Source organism: Crocodylus siamensis, chromosome 6 (genome assembly GCF_052110815.1).
Source record: "Crocodylus siamensis isolate JL-2025a chromosome 6, ASM5211081v1, whole genome shotgun sequence".
Lineage (NCBI taxonomy): Eukaryota > Metazoa > Chordata > Crocodylia > Crocodylidae > Crocodylus > Crocodylus siamensis.
In genome coordinates, this window is record NC_143400.1 from 8,880,637 (window position 1) to 8,895,732 (window position 15,096).

The 15,096-nt window shown below is 47.5% G+C and overlaps 1 protein-coding gene across 8 annotated transcripts; it reads left to right on the top strand.

Moving 5' to 3' along the window:
* Positions 1–2,841: 2,841 nt before the first annotated feature.
* Positions 2,842–11,485, top strand: LOC149860896 (keratin, type II cytoskeletal cochleal-like). 8 transcript variants are annotated; one of them, XM_090054249.1, is made up of 10 exons: positions 2,842–3,331; positions 3,440–3,582; positions 4,803–5,017; positions 5,897–5,957; positions 6,244–6,339; positions 6,570–6,734; positions 7,338–7,463; positions 7,962–8,182; positions 10,528–10,559; positions 11,118–11,485. In XM_090054249.1, exons 1-10 carry the CDS (start codon positions 2,842–2,844, stop codon positions 11,483–11,485), a joined length of 1,917 nt encoding a protein of 638 aa, XP_089910375.1. The 8 variants fall into 8 exon arrangements, with proteins under 8 accessions (XP_089910375.1, XP_089910372.1, XP_089910371.1 ...); XM_090054246.1 differs by having other exon boundaries at positions 2,842–3,313; positions 3,404–3,582; XM_090054245.1 differs by having other exon boundaries at positions 2,842–3,311; positions 3,393–3,582.
* Positions 11,486–15,096: the final 3,611 nt, after the last annotated feature.

The window sequence follows — 15,096 nt, forward strand, 5'->3', positions numbered from 1 at the left end:
TTTGAGCAGGGGCTTGGACTAGATGTGACCTCCTGAGGTCTCTCCAAGCATCTTTTTCTACGATTCTATGGAAGGAAAACCAAGACCAATTTCTTGAAGAGCTGTGCTCCTGCAAGGAGGAGCACATTGGAGATGGCATTAATGCAAGGCTTTAACTGAGGTATGGATGTGAGTGTGCTGTTTATATAGCCTGGGCCAGTTGAGAGGGACGTATGGTTTTGAACTTGAATGTCACTGAGTGCCACAAACCCAACAGGACTTCCCAGTACCTAGGTCAAGAATGAAATTGGGTGCCTGAGCCACATTTTTTAAAGTACTTAAGCCACCTGAAGATACTGATAGATGCCCCTTGGAGTTTTTAGAGGTGCATACATCCATTAGGGGCTTTTGAAAGCATCGCTAGGAGACCTTTGCATCTCTAGGGTCTTAAAGACCTCTAAATGTCTGGCTTCTTGGCTTTGAAACCACCAAAGTTTTAAAATTTCCTACCCTTCCCCATGCAACTTTACTGCAGTTGGTTGACCACCGGGGGAAAATAGTCATTGATCAAGTTATGCAACATTTACACAATACATTCACATGACGGATTTTGGAAATCATAATCAACTAGATAAAATGAAGTTTGCATGTTATTTGATCAGCAGGGATTCAGATTTCTGTCTCATGAGCAGGCTAGCTATTTTGTGGCATTCAACAACTATCCATAATGTCTATTAGTTAGGTAGCACTGAAATCAGGGGGGTGGTAAAGAAAAGTTCTAAACATCTCTTTGGCTAGCTGTCTACTTACCTTCCTATCATCACTCCATACACCTTGTGAGACATGCTGAACAGGGTGCCTGTCCATGGTCATTAACTGGGTCTTGAGAAAACTTTAAAAAGTCTTCTATTCATCAAGACAAGGTTCTTTGGGTAAATCCAATATCTTTTATTAGACCAACTAAAATATTTGGAAAAATTCTTTGCAAGGTTTCAGGTAAAAACACCCTTTGTCAGGCTGTGGAAGTGTCTGAAGTTGGTCTGTGCTCTTCCTGGATGGAATAGAAAAGAAGCCAGAGACCAGTATGCATGGGATACAGCCAACTGGTGAAAATGCATACTGAGGCAGTCAATGGGTGAGAGACGGTGGTGGGAGGGGGGAAGAGCAATGATGACCTGGTGATTAGAATAGCAGTGGTAAATCGTAGAGAGGTTACCTGGGCTGTCAAACATTAGGCAGGTTACAGCATCTCATCAATGTCTTTATTCAGTCCATGATTTTTTGCATCCGGTAGGGTGATGAAGTGATGTTTGTCGGCTTGTATATAAAAGGTGTTTTGTGGATTCCCTTTGAGTGTTAAAACTGAGAGATTGGGGAGAATGCGGTTGTCTTGTGAAAAATCTCAGTTCTAATCCCCAAAGGGAACGTACAAAACATCTTTCACAGATGAACCTACGAACTTCACTTCATCAACCTTCTGGATACAAAAAGTCATGGACTAAATATAGAAATGGGATTTATGACATATTATAACCTGCCTAACATCTGGCACCCCAGGTAACCTCTCTACTCTTTATCAGTTGTATCCTTAGCACAAGGACTACAGTCGGCTTCCCTCCCAAACCCCCAACATCTGTCTCTCACCCATTGACTGCCTCAATTTGCATTTTCACTGACTGCCTTTCTTGCATGAATACTGGCCTCTGGCTTCTTTTCTATTCCATTCAGGAAGAGCACAGGCCAATGCAAACACTTCCTCAGACTGATGAAGGTTGTATGCCCCTGAATGCATGCAAAGAAGAATTATTCCAAATATTTTAGTTGCTGTAATAAAAGATAACAGATTTACCTAAAGAACCTTGTCTGTCTGTCCTTAGAGCAACACAGCTACAACCTATATCTTCTATCCAGCAATACTTTTAAACAAACATCCCACAGCGAGCCAGCCCAAAACTCCCACCCTTCTCTGCTCAATGTTTTTTTTATATCTATCTCTTATCTGTCTTTCCACACCCACCACCATCGCATGAGAGTACTGTTTCTAGTGACTCTTCTCTGCACCATTAGTTTGCTTCAGTCATCAGAACCAAGGGGACTTGCTCTCCATGTTGTCCATGCCATTCCTCCTCCATGCTGTTGTCCCTGCTGTTCGTGACACCCGATAGTCCACATTCCCAGAGTGCAGGGTCCCTCCTGGAAAGGAATTCAATCCATTGGTGAAAAGAGTTCACTGAAGCAAGTGATTTTGGAAAGGTCCAATGCCTCATCCCAGGTGAAGCTATCTATACCTAGAAAATGCAGAGCCTCTTTGAAATGCTATCGGTTCAGTTTCTGGTCTAGATTGAGAAACTGGTTCTCAAAAGCCAAAGGCAATTTTCAGTGAAGAAAGCAGATTTAGGGTGTAATCAGAGGCATATATTGGGAGTGGTGAAAGCCATCCTATAACTTGGCATTTACTAAAGTGTCAGGCTGCCATGGGGCTTTGCAGTGGGAGGTCTAGATCCAGGTCCAGATAAATGCACAGTAAGGAGCTGAGAGAGGAGAAAAAAGAGATTAAGTGCTTTATTGGGAGAAATCCCCTCCCAGTCATCATCAAAGTTTGCAATCCTTCTTAGTCACTGCAAGCTACCATTGGGCAGGTATTGCATTATACACCCACACCAAGCGTAGGAAGACAGTAATCTGACATCCTCCTCAACACCCAGGCAAACCCAGCCCAGGTTCTGGAGCAGATAAAAGGGACGATCTCTAGACCCAGAGTCAGAGGGACTTTCCTCCATCCTCCTTGCACTCAACTACTTGCAGCACAGCTCCAGTGACCCTTCTTCTCTCTATTTGGTTCTTGCCTTGGGAGCATCAGACATGGCTCTGCAGTTACGTACTAAAAGCACTGGAGGCAGCAGAAGCGGCTATAGCTCGTACTCTGTCACGGCTGGTGGCGGTGGAGGGGGGAGCAGAGTCAGGAGCAGCTATAGCTTGCATGGAGGTGGTGGACCGTGTGGCGGATTCAGCAGCAGGAGCTATGGTGGAGGCGGAAGAATTTCCTCTGCGTCTTATGGTGGAGGATTTGGCTGCCGAGGAGGTGGCTTTAGTGGCGGGATGATTGGAGGTGGAGGTGGTGGCTATGGAGGAGGAATGGGTTGCATTGGAGGAGGACTAGGAGGCATGGGAGGAGGCATGGGTGGAGGTATGGGAGGTGGCATGGGTGGAGGCATGGGAGGAGGCATGGGTGGAGGTATGGGAGGTGGCATGGGAGGAGGCATGGGTGGAGGTATGGGAGGAGGAATGGGAGGAGGCATGTGCGGCGGCGGCTTTGGTGGAAGCGGCTTTGGTGGAGGTGGCTTCAGTGGTGGTGGCATGGGACCAGTGATTGGTGGTGGACCTGGCATGGGACCAATGTTTGGTGGTGGACCTATGGGTGGCTTTGGTGGACCTGGGAGAGGTGGTCCTGGGTTCCCAGGAGGCATCCAACCTGTTCAGGTCGATCCCAGTCTCCTGAAGCCAGTCCAAGTGGAGATTGACCCCCAGATCCAGCAAGTGAAGCAAAATGAAAAGGAGCAGATCAAGACCCTCAACAACCAATTTGCCAGCTTCATCGACAAGGTGAGGAGATGGGGCAGTGCTTGCGGGATGGGCACTTTGAGCTGCTTTGTCTGTGTGTACAAGACTTGGCCTTTCCAGGTCCGTGTCAATCAGAAAGGCAGAATGAGAGTGGTTCTTCTGTTAATGTCTGGTCAGGGACTTGGTTGAATACCTCTTCCACAGACTGTCTTGGCTGAATATTTCATCCATGCCCAAGCTATGCTTCTGCTTTAGCTGACGAATGCACTAGTGGGTTAGGTTGAAGCCATCATGTCACCTTCAGTCTCCCTTAGCCAGTCTGACTACTGCATATCTCTCTTCCTGAGCAGAACCGTGGGATGTCTAGTAGGCTCTTAGTAGGGTGAGATATTCAGCTCATGCAAACTTGCCTGCCTCTTTCCCACTAGCGCCAGATCTGCGGTCCCAAGTTTCCCCTGGGTGGTGAACTTTGTTTGAGTGACCCCCAAATGTTAGAGAGAGTTCAAAATGGGGAAAAGAGGGGGAAATATATTTGCACGTGTGTCCAACTCCAAATTCTGGAATAGAGTACAGAATGGGGGGAAAAGAGGGCGCAGGGGAAGTGTGGGGTGGGGGGCGGAAGGGGAGATTCTTGCAAATATGTGTCCATCACCAAATTCTGAAATTTAATAACTGCAAAATTTGCAAACCTTTCTGACTGGGGTGCTGGCCATTTAAAGGTATAGGGAGGCGAGATTTCTTAGAAAAGTGAGGTGAAATTTTTCAGTTTGCTTATTAAATTCCCAGACCGTCATAGTTCAATGCCATAGAGTCATAAAATCATAGAAAATGAGGGTTGAAAGAGACTTTAGGAGTTCACTACTAGTCTAACCCCCTGCTTAAAGCAGGACCAGGCCCAACTAGATCATTTCAGCCAAAGCTTTGTCTACCTGGATCTTACAAACCTCCAGGGATGAAGATGCCACCACCTCTCTGGGTAACCTGTTTCAGTCTTTTACTACTCTCCTAGTGAGAATTTTTTCCTACTATCCAACCTCAACTTCCCTTGCTCCAACTTGAGCCCGGTGCCGCTGAGAACAGCCCAGCTCCGTCCTCTTTGGACTCACCCTCGAATGTCCTTAATGTCATCACATAACTGTGAAGCTCTAATGATATTTTGAAATGACCTTGCTTTTCTGATTCAACAGGATCGTTGCTTGACTGTTTGTGTTCTTCTAGACTTGATAGGGGAATGGCTTATCTCTCTGCCTGTTGGGTTTCAGGTCCGGTTTTTGGAGCAACAAAATAAGGTTCTGTCCACAAAGTGGGAGCTCCTCCAACAGCAAGGACATAGTGGTCCAAGGAAGGACTTCAGTAGCTTGTTTGAAAATTATATGCAAAACTTGAAGAGGCAGCTGGACTCTATCAATAGTCAGAGAGAACAGCTGGAGTCAGAACGGCAGAACATGCAAACCTACGTTGAAGACTACAAGAAAAAGTAAGTGGGAAAGAAACCATTTGCAGACACTCCAGATCCAACCTGCTTGTTATTTCAGGATGTTCTTTCCCAAGTATCAGCTTTTTGATAGCAGCAATAGCCTAAGGAGTTGGAAATGTCTCTGTGGGGAGGGAGATTTCCACATACAGAAAAAACAAATGAATACTCTTCTGCCATGGGAAGTCAATGAGGGTTGATCAGTGAATTTTCACTCTACTGTTCAAGACAAAAAAAAGCCTCATACCAAATGTATGAAATATATATAAATCCCACTTAGACACCTAGGTTGTTCACATTGTACTTGGCTTGTGGACAATTACAAAATAAAGAAAGTTATGTCAGTGTAATAGAGGAAACAATTCAAAGTGATGTACAGATCCAAAAGGCTCAGCCTTTCAGGCTGTTCTTCTTCAACTTACTACTAGCAAGTATTGGTTGGGGATGCCAGTGTGGCCCAAGAGATTTGGACATGTCTTTGTGATCCAAAGGTGTGTGTGTGTGCGCTTGTGTGTTCGGGCACAGAGATATCCTGAGAGAAGAGGCACCTTGCTGCCCATGGGAAATGGGCTACTCATTTTTACCTACAATATGCATGACCTTGTTTGATCTAGAGGCCTCACACCAAATACAGGATGAACACACAGAGGTGAAGCCCTGGTGGAGCAAGGCATGGAGCTGAAGGATGTAAAATTAGACATGAGTGAAATACTGACTTGTAGTTTGGACTTAGATCTCGGTCCTCGACATTGCACTGGACTTACACCCATAATATGATCTCTCTGTCTGTGCACGGGTACATCGGTGTGTGTGAGAATCAGTTTGTTGGTTTCTTACTCAGTAAAAGTCAGACAAGCCGACTCGCCTCTTTACCTTGAACAGGTACGAAGAAGAAATCAACAGGCGCACGACTGCCGAGAATGACTTTGTGGTGCTGAAGAAGGTAAGCGATGCAGCTAATGAAAGGGCACAGGGGACAGGACACACCTAAAAACACCCGCTTTCGGGAGCTGTGGGCTCTCTGTGACTGGGAAACCCAATTAGAAAACAATATAATGTCCACGTGTCTCCCGCTGAAGCACTTGCAGTGTCTAGCACTGAAGGCTCTTGCCGTAAGAACACGGTTTAATGACCTGGAAGCAAGGTTTCTCTCCAGATAACGCAGGCTGCGGCTCTCTGCTGTGCTCAGGGCTGTTCCCAGGAGACTAATGAATTGATCGTTCTTTCAGGACGTGGATAATGCCTACATGGCTAAAGTAGACTTGGAAGCAAAGGTGCAAGCCCTGACTGATCTAATCAACTTCCTGAGATACATATATGAGGAGGTAAGGAGCTCCCCCTTCTCCTGGGCAGCTGGCAATTGAGCTGAATCAGGACCAGCTCTCGCCAGAGCTATTGTGATAAAAACATGGAAGAAAAACTGTACTCTGAAATTCTTGAATCTACAATAGGATATTTTGGGTCTAAAAGTTCAAAACAGTGGGAATTAAGCACAGCAAGCAATAGCAGGCATGAAACACTCGGCAGCGCTGACTCGTGCTGTAATGCTTTGCAGGAGCTGTCTCAGATGCAGACAATAAGTCGCGACTTGTCTGTGGTGGTGTCTATGGATAACAGCAGGAACCTAGATCTGGACAGCATCATTGAGGAAGTCAGGCGTCAATATGAGGACATGGCTCAGAAGAGCAGAGCTGAAGCTGAGGAGTGGTACCAGAGCAGGGTGAGTATACATTAGTGAACGAAGTGGAGAGGCTAAGCATTGCTTGCTGCTGACTGCCAAAGACATAGACAAGGAAACTTCCCCTTTAGCTTATGGTGAGGTGTCCACATAGGCAGTCCTGCTGCCCTCACAGGCGTGCATGCTTCTGCAGGAAATCTGCAGAGGCCCAAGAGATATGGATCCGGGGCATTCATGCACATTCATGCACTTCTTTTCCCCATAAACAATCCACATGCTTTTTCCTGGCTCCCAGCAGGTGAGCAAACTCCATTTATGAATGCTCTAGTGATGTCCATGACAGACCCAGGAACTCATCCTGGCACTGTCAGTCCCAACGTGGGGTAACCCTTGGGAAACCAGTGGGTGCACACTTGAGTAATTGAGACTTGTCTCGATTTGCACTGGCATAACTGAGAGCAGTATGTGTCCCACAGCCTATAAAGCCCATATATTCCTTCAAGTTCAGCCCCTACGTAGCCATGGGACAATACTGGTGAGTACTATTGCCTGTAGCCACAACACACCGACTACCTAGCCACGAAGAAGTTGTTTGCAGGGCCCCGGGCGCTGTGCTGAATAGGTTGTTCTGTATGTGACACTCAGTATGAAGAGATGCAGAACACAGCGGGACGACATGGGGACAACCTGCGCAACACCAAGCAAGAGATCCAGGAGCTGACCAGGGATATCCAGAGGATGCGATCGGAGATTGAGAACATGAAGAAGCAGGTAAGGGCTGTGGGCTCTTCATCCATACTGCGGTGGGACTGGGTATGGGTATGGGGCAGGGCCCAGCGATAGCATTCCCAGGGACTACCTGCAGCAGCAGTTGAGATCTGGCTGGTGCCAGGAGCCTCCAGGCCACACTCCTGGTAAGGAGTGCCTTGCATTGTGCGAGCTCTGAGCAGCTTGGGCATCTTGTTGTCCTGTTTTGATGGGGACCGGTCAGAACGGACACTTGATGGAAAGCTGAGATTTGCCATAATAAAAGTGTGTGTTAGAACAGGTCCACACTGAGTGGAAAATTTTTCCGGATTTGGTTCATTTTTTTTTCTGAACTTCTTACAACCTTTGAACTTCTGCAATGCATTTCCTTTTTCTTCCAAAGATCCTGTGGGGTAAGGCTTTTTCTCAAGATCCAGCCAGCCTTGTTCCACCCTTGTTAACTGCTATGACAGAGGGAAGGTCCCACAGGAAAACTGAGATGTCTCCCTTCTCCTCTTTCAGGTTCAGCAGAAGCAGGGATCCATTGCGGAGGCTGAGAACCGGGGTGAGATGACCCTGAAGGATGCTAGGTCCAAGCTGCAAGAGCTTGAGGCTGCCCTGCAAAAGGACAAGGAGGAGCTGGCTCGCTTGCTGAAGGAATACCAGGAGCTACTGAACATCAAGATCGCCCTGGATATAGAGATTGCCATGTACAGGAAGCTGCTGGAAGGGGAGGAGAGCAGGTGAGTGCCGTACCCAGGTGATCTGGCTGAGGTGGGATGTCCTTACATAGGCAGGATTCTCAGCAGGAGCAGAAAAGTTGTAGTTCCAGTGCATCAAGGAGCAATGAGTTTCATAGTTGGTAGGGTCAGAAGGGACCTGAGCAGATCATCTAGTCCGACCCCCTGCCATGGCAGGAAAGAGTACTGTGGTCAAACGACCCCAGCAAGGTGTTCATCTAACCTCCTCTTAAAGACCCCCAGGGTAGGAGCCAGCACCACTTCTCTTGGAAGTTGGTTCCAGGCCCTAGCCGCCCTGACCGTGAAGTCGCGCCTCCTGATATCTAACCTAAACCTACCCTCTGCCAGCTCGTGACCGTTATTCCTGGTCACTCCTGGCGGTGCTCGAGGGAACAGGGACTCCCCCAGTGCCTGCTGATCCCCCCTGACTAGCTTGTAATAGGCCACTAGATCCCCGCTCAGCCTTCTCTTGTGGAGGCTGAACAGGTTCAGGTCCCGTAGCCTCTCCTCATAGGGCCTGCCCTGCTGCCCCCGATCATGCGAGTGGCCTCCTCTGGACCCTCTCCATGCTGTTGACATCCCTCCTGAAGTGCGGTGCCCAGAACTGGACACAGTACTCCAGCTGCGGCCTGACCAGTGTCGCAAAAAGGGCGGGGATCACCTCCTTGGCCCTGCTCGAGATGCATCTGTGGATGCATGCCAAGGTGTGGTTGGCCTTCCTGACTGCCTCCCCACACTGCCGGCCCACGTTCATCTTGGCATCAGTGATGACGCCCAGATCCTTTTCTGCCTCTGGATTGATCCCAGTTGAACATACGGCCCATTGCCCTTTAGGTTGCACTGTGGAGGGGACAGGTGTAATGAGTGCATGTTTAAAGCAGACACAAGAATGTAGGAGCTGCTATTTACTGAGTCAGACTGGGGTCCATGTTGCCCAGTAAATGGTCCATCTTGCCCAGCGGCAGAGAGTGAATGCTGAAAGGGAGAGTGGATTGGGTCTGACCAGGGTTTTTTCCAATGTGCCTCTCTCACGTGCAGTCTCCAGCATTTAAAGTTTAGGAAGTTCTGATTCTGGGGCTGTGCCCCGAAGTCCCATGCTCAGTAGCTAGCGATGCCCCTATCAGTCCATGCAGTAAACCCAGTGAGAACATTGGAGCTGCTAATAATACCCTCAAAACCATCCAGACTTGCTGCAGTGTGTATGGCCAGTGTTGCTCAGTACCAGCTGAACATTGTTTCTGTGTTCAGGATTGTGCTGGGGGCTGTCTTGTGGTTTCTGGGGGGCATTGAACAGGTTGTTGTGGAAGAAAGCCCTGCATGAATGGTGCTCTTGTGTCCTTGTGACATTTCTCTAGTATATGATCTTAGATGAGCTTGAGATGGAAACCCTTGGGCTGAACTGCTTTTTCTGCTGTTGCACGGCTGTCTCTGTAAAAGAATTCCTCCCTCTGAAGTTCACTGCCCCATGTTAAATGGTGAAGTGCTGATCACTGAGAAAAGGCCTTTGCTTTATTTGTTTGGGTTTTTGGAGAAGAGATTAACTGAGGTAAATGAAATATTTCAATGAGATGGCCTGATTTTATCTCAGTCTGTATTGCATGATACGTGCAACCGTGTGTGTTTTGCCCTTCTCATGATGGCAGTTGAGCTACCTATATTACTGCACTTGCTAAAGGTTTGTAATACAAAAGATATGAATCTACACATTTTAAGTTTAGCGGTTTTTCATTTAAAGAACACAGTGAGCATATCTAGAGGGTTTGTACTCTATTTAAAGGGATAATCTTGGATTTGTGCATATTAAAAGAGTCCTAGCCACCATTGACCTTAATGGCAGCACTGCAACACTGGAGGGACCTTTGTAGAAATATGAATTAGAGGGCGTATTTACACATGCATTTACACGGGCTTAAATTTGCAGCACAGTACGTTACTGCGCAGTAAGCTGAAATATGTTGGTGTCTACACGTGCAGGTGTTAAAGCACATTAACACTGTGTGTGAACTGACTTGGGACTAAAGTTTGATTCCTGCATGATGTAGGTATCAAATATACACTCAAGTCGGTGTAAGTCGCCATATTTACTGCACAGTATGGGCGTTCACATGTAGGCAAACACCTGTACTGCACATTAACTGTGCTTAATGTTCAGTAAATGTTCACGTGCCCAGATTATCTTTGTTTGAAATAGTTCAAAGCTGAATGGAGTTTAAAAAAGTTGGATATAAAAGTGTGCTCAGGGAACTGCATTGCACTACAAAGATGAAGATGACAGCTGGGTGGGTCTCAGTGACAGCAGGATTTATTTTCACTGGGTGACTGACCTCTATGTTTCTTCCCCTGCACAGGCTGAGTCAGGATATGTCCAGCATGAATGTCTGTAAGTACTTGCCTCTTTACATTAGTCTGGGTTATTGCTGGAGCTGGGTTCCTGTGGTTGCTAAATGCCTACCTGAGTAGGGTTCTCCCACTGTTCTTCTCTTACTTGCTGCCTCCAGCATACAAGGTCTAGGAAGTTCTGATTCAGTGTCCTGTTATTGCTGTGTTTTCTGCTGTCACAGCCCCTCTTAACTCCATTAGTATTTCAAACTTGCTCCTGGGGCTTGGTCTGGTGGTCCAAGACATATATTTTAATTTTGAAACCTGGGACTCCTATTCACAATAATCCTATGGTACCTCCCTTATCAGCTGAAAAATCTGCCCTATTGGATTCAATGCAGTCTTTGATGCAGAATGCCCTTCCCCACCTGTACGACCTACTCTGTCAGTCCTCTATAACTTGTTTCCTGGTATCATAGTATCCCATTGATTATCTTTGTTCCAGCATGTTTCAGAGAAACCTCTTCTGTAATGGCCATTACCTACTGCTAAGCATTCAAGTCCTCGCACCTTTGTTCTTAGACTTCTGAGTTATGACAAACCTGTGCTTCCCTTGCAGCGGTGGTAGGAAGAACCACCATTTCTGGAGGCCATGGAGGAATCGGTGGTGGATTTGGAGGCGGAAGTGGATTCGGAGGCGGAAGCGGATATGGAGGAGGAAGTGGATATGGAGGAGGATGTGGAATTGTAGGTGGCATTGGAGGAGGTGGAATGGGAGGAGGAGGCATGGTCGGAGGCGGGTATGGAGGCAGCTGTGTCAGCGGAGGTGGCATGGTCAGCGGAGGTGGCATGGTCAGCGGTGGTTACTCCTCTGGAAGCGGAAGAGGCTTTAGCTCTGGCGGCGGCAGCATCGGGGGTGGATCCTCCTCATCTGTCAGGAGAAGCACCATGACTACGACCATCAAATCTTCAGGGGGAAGGTACTAAGCCTGGGAGTCCTTCTTCCCAGGGCAGAAAAGTTTTCTTCTTCTCTCCTGGCTGCAGCACAGCCCCTCTCCACTCAGTCCTGGCATCCAGAAAAGAAATGAACTGTGCCCCTTGCCACTTAGTGCCCTTCATAGACCCTCTTCTGCCAACTGCCCCTGTTCCTAGGGGGAGTTGTGTGAGAAGACACCAGCCTCTTGGACACCGCCACCATGGGCCTGGGTTTTTAGCAAGGTCCAAAGTCATGTGCGACCTAAGCAATATTGAAAAGTTAGGGAGCTGTGCCAGGAAACACATCCCTGGAGGCTAGCAGTTAGCAGAGGGTGGATGAAGGGAGGAGCGCTCTGCCTCTCTTGCTGTGCTGTATCTGTTGAGCTGTTGTGACTGCCCTGTGGCAATGTGTATAAAACTCCTTCTTCCCTTCTCTTTCCTGAGTCTTCTTCTTCAATGGACACATTTCCTTGGGTGCTCTAGTTTACTGCATCGCACGTCCTGCATTTGCTCACTTTACAAACAGCAGTAGGCCATGCTTTCCCACGTTGAAGTAACAGTTCAACCCAGTCAGAGCTGAGGAAGAGGAAAGTTCCCTGCTGGTGTCTGGAGAGCCCAATACATCCACTATCTGGAACAATTAGGTAGATGGAGTATTTGGGTAGCTCCAGGTGTACTCTAGCCAGTATTCCCCAAAACAAGTGGTTATCAATTCCCCTTCTCTCCTGTCATTCATGAGGTTTCCTCCAATTCCATCTGATGCATGCATGGCTTTTTATTGTGTTTAAAGACCAAAATGATTTTGGTTAAGGTTTGTGTGATGTGATGTGGAATATGCTGTATTGTCAGCATCTACGTAACTGTTCTCCTCTTGGTATGTTCCGTTTTCTCTGGATAGGACTATTCTCAATAAACAGCAGACAAATCAAACTATGTCTGGGTGTCCTCATTGTGCCAAGTTCAGCATGCCTTTGAAATGATCCTAAAGGTAAACCGATAGCTGTTCTTGAGGTTGGAGCAGAGGAATACAATATAGTTGTTGGCTGGAGTATCCTCTGCTGCACTTAAGTAGTATATAACTAAAGGTCACAAACTTATCCCAAATGAGGATTTGGTTCCATGTTTTGGTTGATAGTTAAGAAGAGAAGGGTTGATCTTATAAAAGAAAATGCAGCTTGAATTCCCTGAAAGAACAACTGGGTTTGGTTCCTCTTAATCTTAGTTTTGCCCTGGTGTAAATCATATCCACTGCAATTGGGGGGGGGGGGGGCGGGTGAGGGGGTTGAGAAGGGGAGGGGAGTCTCACTCACATTCTGGCATAATGGAATAATGATTGGGAACATTACCTTCATAGCACAGGAAGTCAATGAAGCAGTGGAAGAACTTATCAAGGAAACAAAGAAGATTGATTCTCCTTCCTTTGGAGTCTATAAATCTAAACTAGGTTTAGATGGGCAGGGATCCTGTAAGTCGAACTGTAGGAACAGGAAAGTTTCATAGCTTGCGTTATGCAGGACATCAGCCTATGAAAATCACTGAAGTTTCTTCAAGGCCTAAGAATCTGTGCTGGATTCTTCTGTGGCAAATTTCCAAAGATATCCCTACATGGCTGTAGTGCAAACTGGAATTTCTTCTGATGGGGAATTTCTTCTATTTTTGAATTTCTGTTGTAGTTGCGAATCTGTATTGAAAGTCAAAACACTAGAAAACATCTGCAAGACAGAGTTCACTAGCATTTTGTTTGCATGTTCCCAAAACAGATTGCTTTGTTACATCATGGCTTGACATTCATCCGAGTCAAATCCATTTAGTTGCTGCAATTCTTCATGGCTACCATAGTTGGAATGTCATGTGTTCCCATTCTTCTTCATGGGCCAAGTTATCACATGGGTTCAACCCTGAGGGATTCAGGTCAGGGATCCATTAGATGCACTGCTGCAGCATACATGCAGACTGCAGCCTGTGCCTAGACATCTTTCAGGACCACTGTAAGACCTTCCTAGTTGAGCAGGCGTTTAACAACTGAGGTTAAACTGAGATGTTGTTTGGGGCCTCTGCTTTATGTTGACATTGTAGTTCCCTTTAAGTTGTTTTGGGCTGTTGTGCTGACAACTTTACTGAATGGAAATTCCAACCATCAAACTAGGTGCATGTGTTTATGTATTTATTCGATTTATAAGGCACCCTTCCAAACAAAGGCTCAGGGTAACTTACAATAAGGGAACTGTCAATGGGTGCTATGTATCTCATACCTCTTTCTGCAAGCCACTGCCTGCTCCCTTACACTTGCCTGTGATGCCTTGATGGAAACAAATGAAGGGAAGCTGGATGATGAAGCAAAAGGAAACAGCATTCTCTTGGCAAAGGGGTTATGTCCTCTTCACAGGGCTCCACCTCCCCTACATCCTGCTCTTACCACACCTTCCAGGTTGGACCTATGATTGATCTTCCAACTACAATTTATGTGGTACAAATGTTTCAGGAAAAGTGCCCATAAATCAAATTTGCATAAAGGGAACCCAGTTTATAACATAACAAATAGGGATACATTCTTGCGGTGGTGAGGGAGGGAGGGAGTAAGGCTGGAACTAGGGAAGGGGTGGGGGAAGGGTTTGGCACAGCCCGTCGGCTGCTCCCGGGTCTGCAGCAGGGAGCAAAGCAGAGGAAACGGTGAGTGGGTGCAGGGAGCAGGACTGGGGTGGGTGCAGCTCTTGCTGCTATGTGCACTCTGGGAAGGCTGTGGGCTGAGTGGCTACACTGGGCTTTTCCCATGGGGCATGTGCCCCCCAGATCTGCATGCAGGAGGACAGCAGGCTGCCACTGCAGGCTGGGGCTGGCGGTGGCACCGGTCTCTTCCTGGCCCTCAGGATGGGCTGTGGAGATGGGAGGAGGGGCTTCTGCCACCCCAAAATTTTCCGTAGTCCCCCCTGAAACCTGCCCTCCCAGTGCCACCTCCAAGTGCTGGGAAGTGCCCAGTGTCGCCACTGGCCCCAGCCTGCAGCAGCAGCCTGCTGTCCTCCTGCGTATAGATTTGGGGGCATACATCCCCTGGGAAGAGCCCGGCACAGCCTCCCCAGCCTGCAGCCCTCCTGGGGTGTGCATAGGAGTAAGAGCTACACCCCCCATCCCATGCCCTGCACCCACTCACCGTTTCCTCTGCTTTGCTCCCTGCTGCAGCCCCGAGAGCAGCTGATAGACTGTGCCACACCCCTCCCCCTGCCCCTTCCCCTACAGACTTACCTTGCCACACCCCAGGCCTCCGCTTCTCCCTTCTCACCCCAGCCCCTGCTGCAATGGCCTTGGGAGCAGCCAACACCACTGCGTGCACCACAGAGCCCCGGAGCCAATCACATAATAGTGACTTTATCTTGCATATAACAAATGTGGGGTATAAAAAGAGCAAATTCACATGTACAGAACTTATGTATATTGAGGGAAAACTGTATATCAGAGTCTCTTGACTGGTGACCTGACCAGGTATTCATCTGTGCCTCAGACCTTTTCCCATCATGAGCTCTTCAGGGCCCAATTGCTTCTTACTTATGCCGCTTTGTTTTCTATGCATGCTCTCAATAAATATTAGAAAAGAAGTCCCTGTTTAAGGCTACTCATCACAAGAGTTT

Coding starts and splice junctions, on each gene's coding strand:
- LOC149860896 (XM_090054244.1), top strand. CDS start 2,842: ATGGCTCTGCAGTTACGTACTAAAAGCACTGGAGGCAGCAGAAGCGGC. Junction 5,018..5,896: donor GTTGAAGACTACAAGAAAAA/GTAAGTGGGAAA, acceptor TACCTTGAACAG/GTACGAAGAAGAAATCAACA. Junction 6,340..6,569: donor TGAGATACATATATGAGGAG/GTAAGGAGCTCC, acceptor AATGCTTTGCAG/GAGCTGTCTCAGATGCAGAC.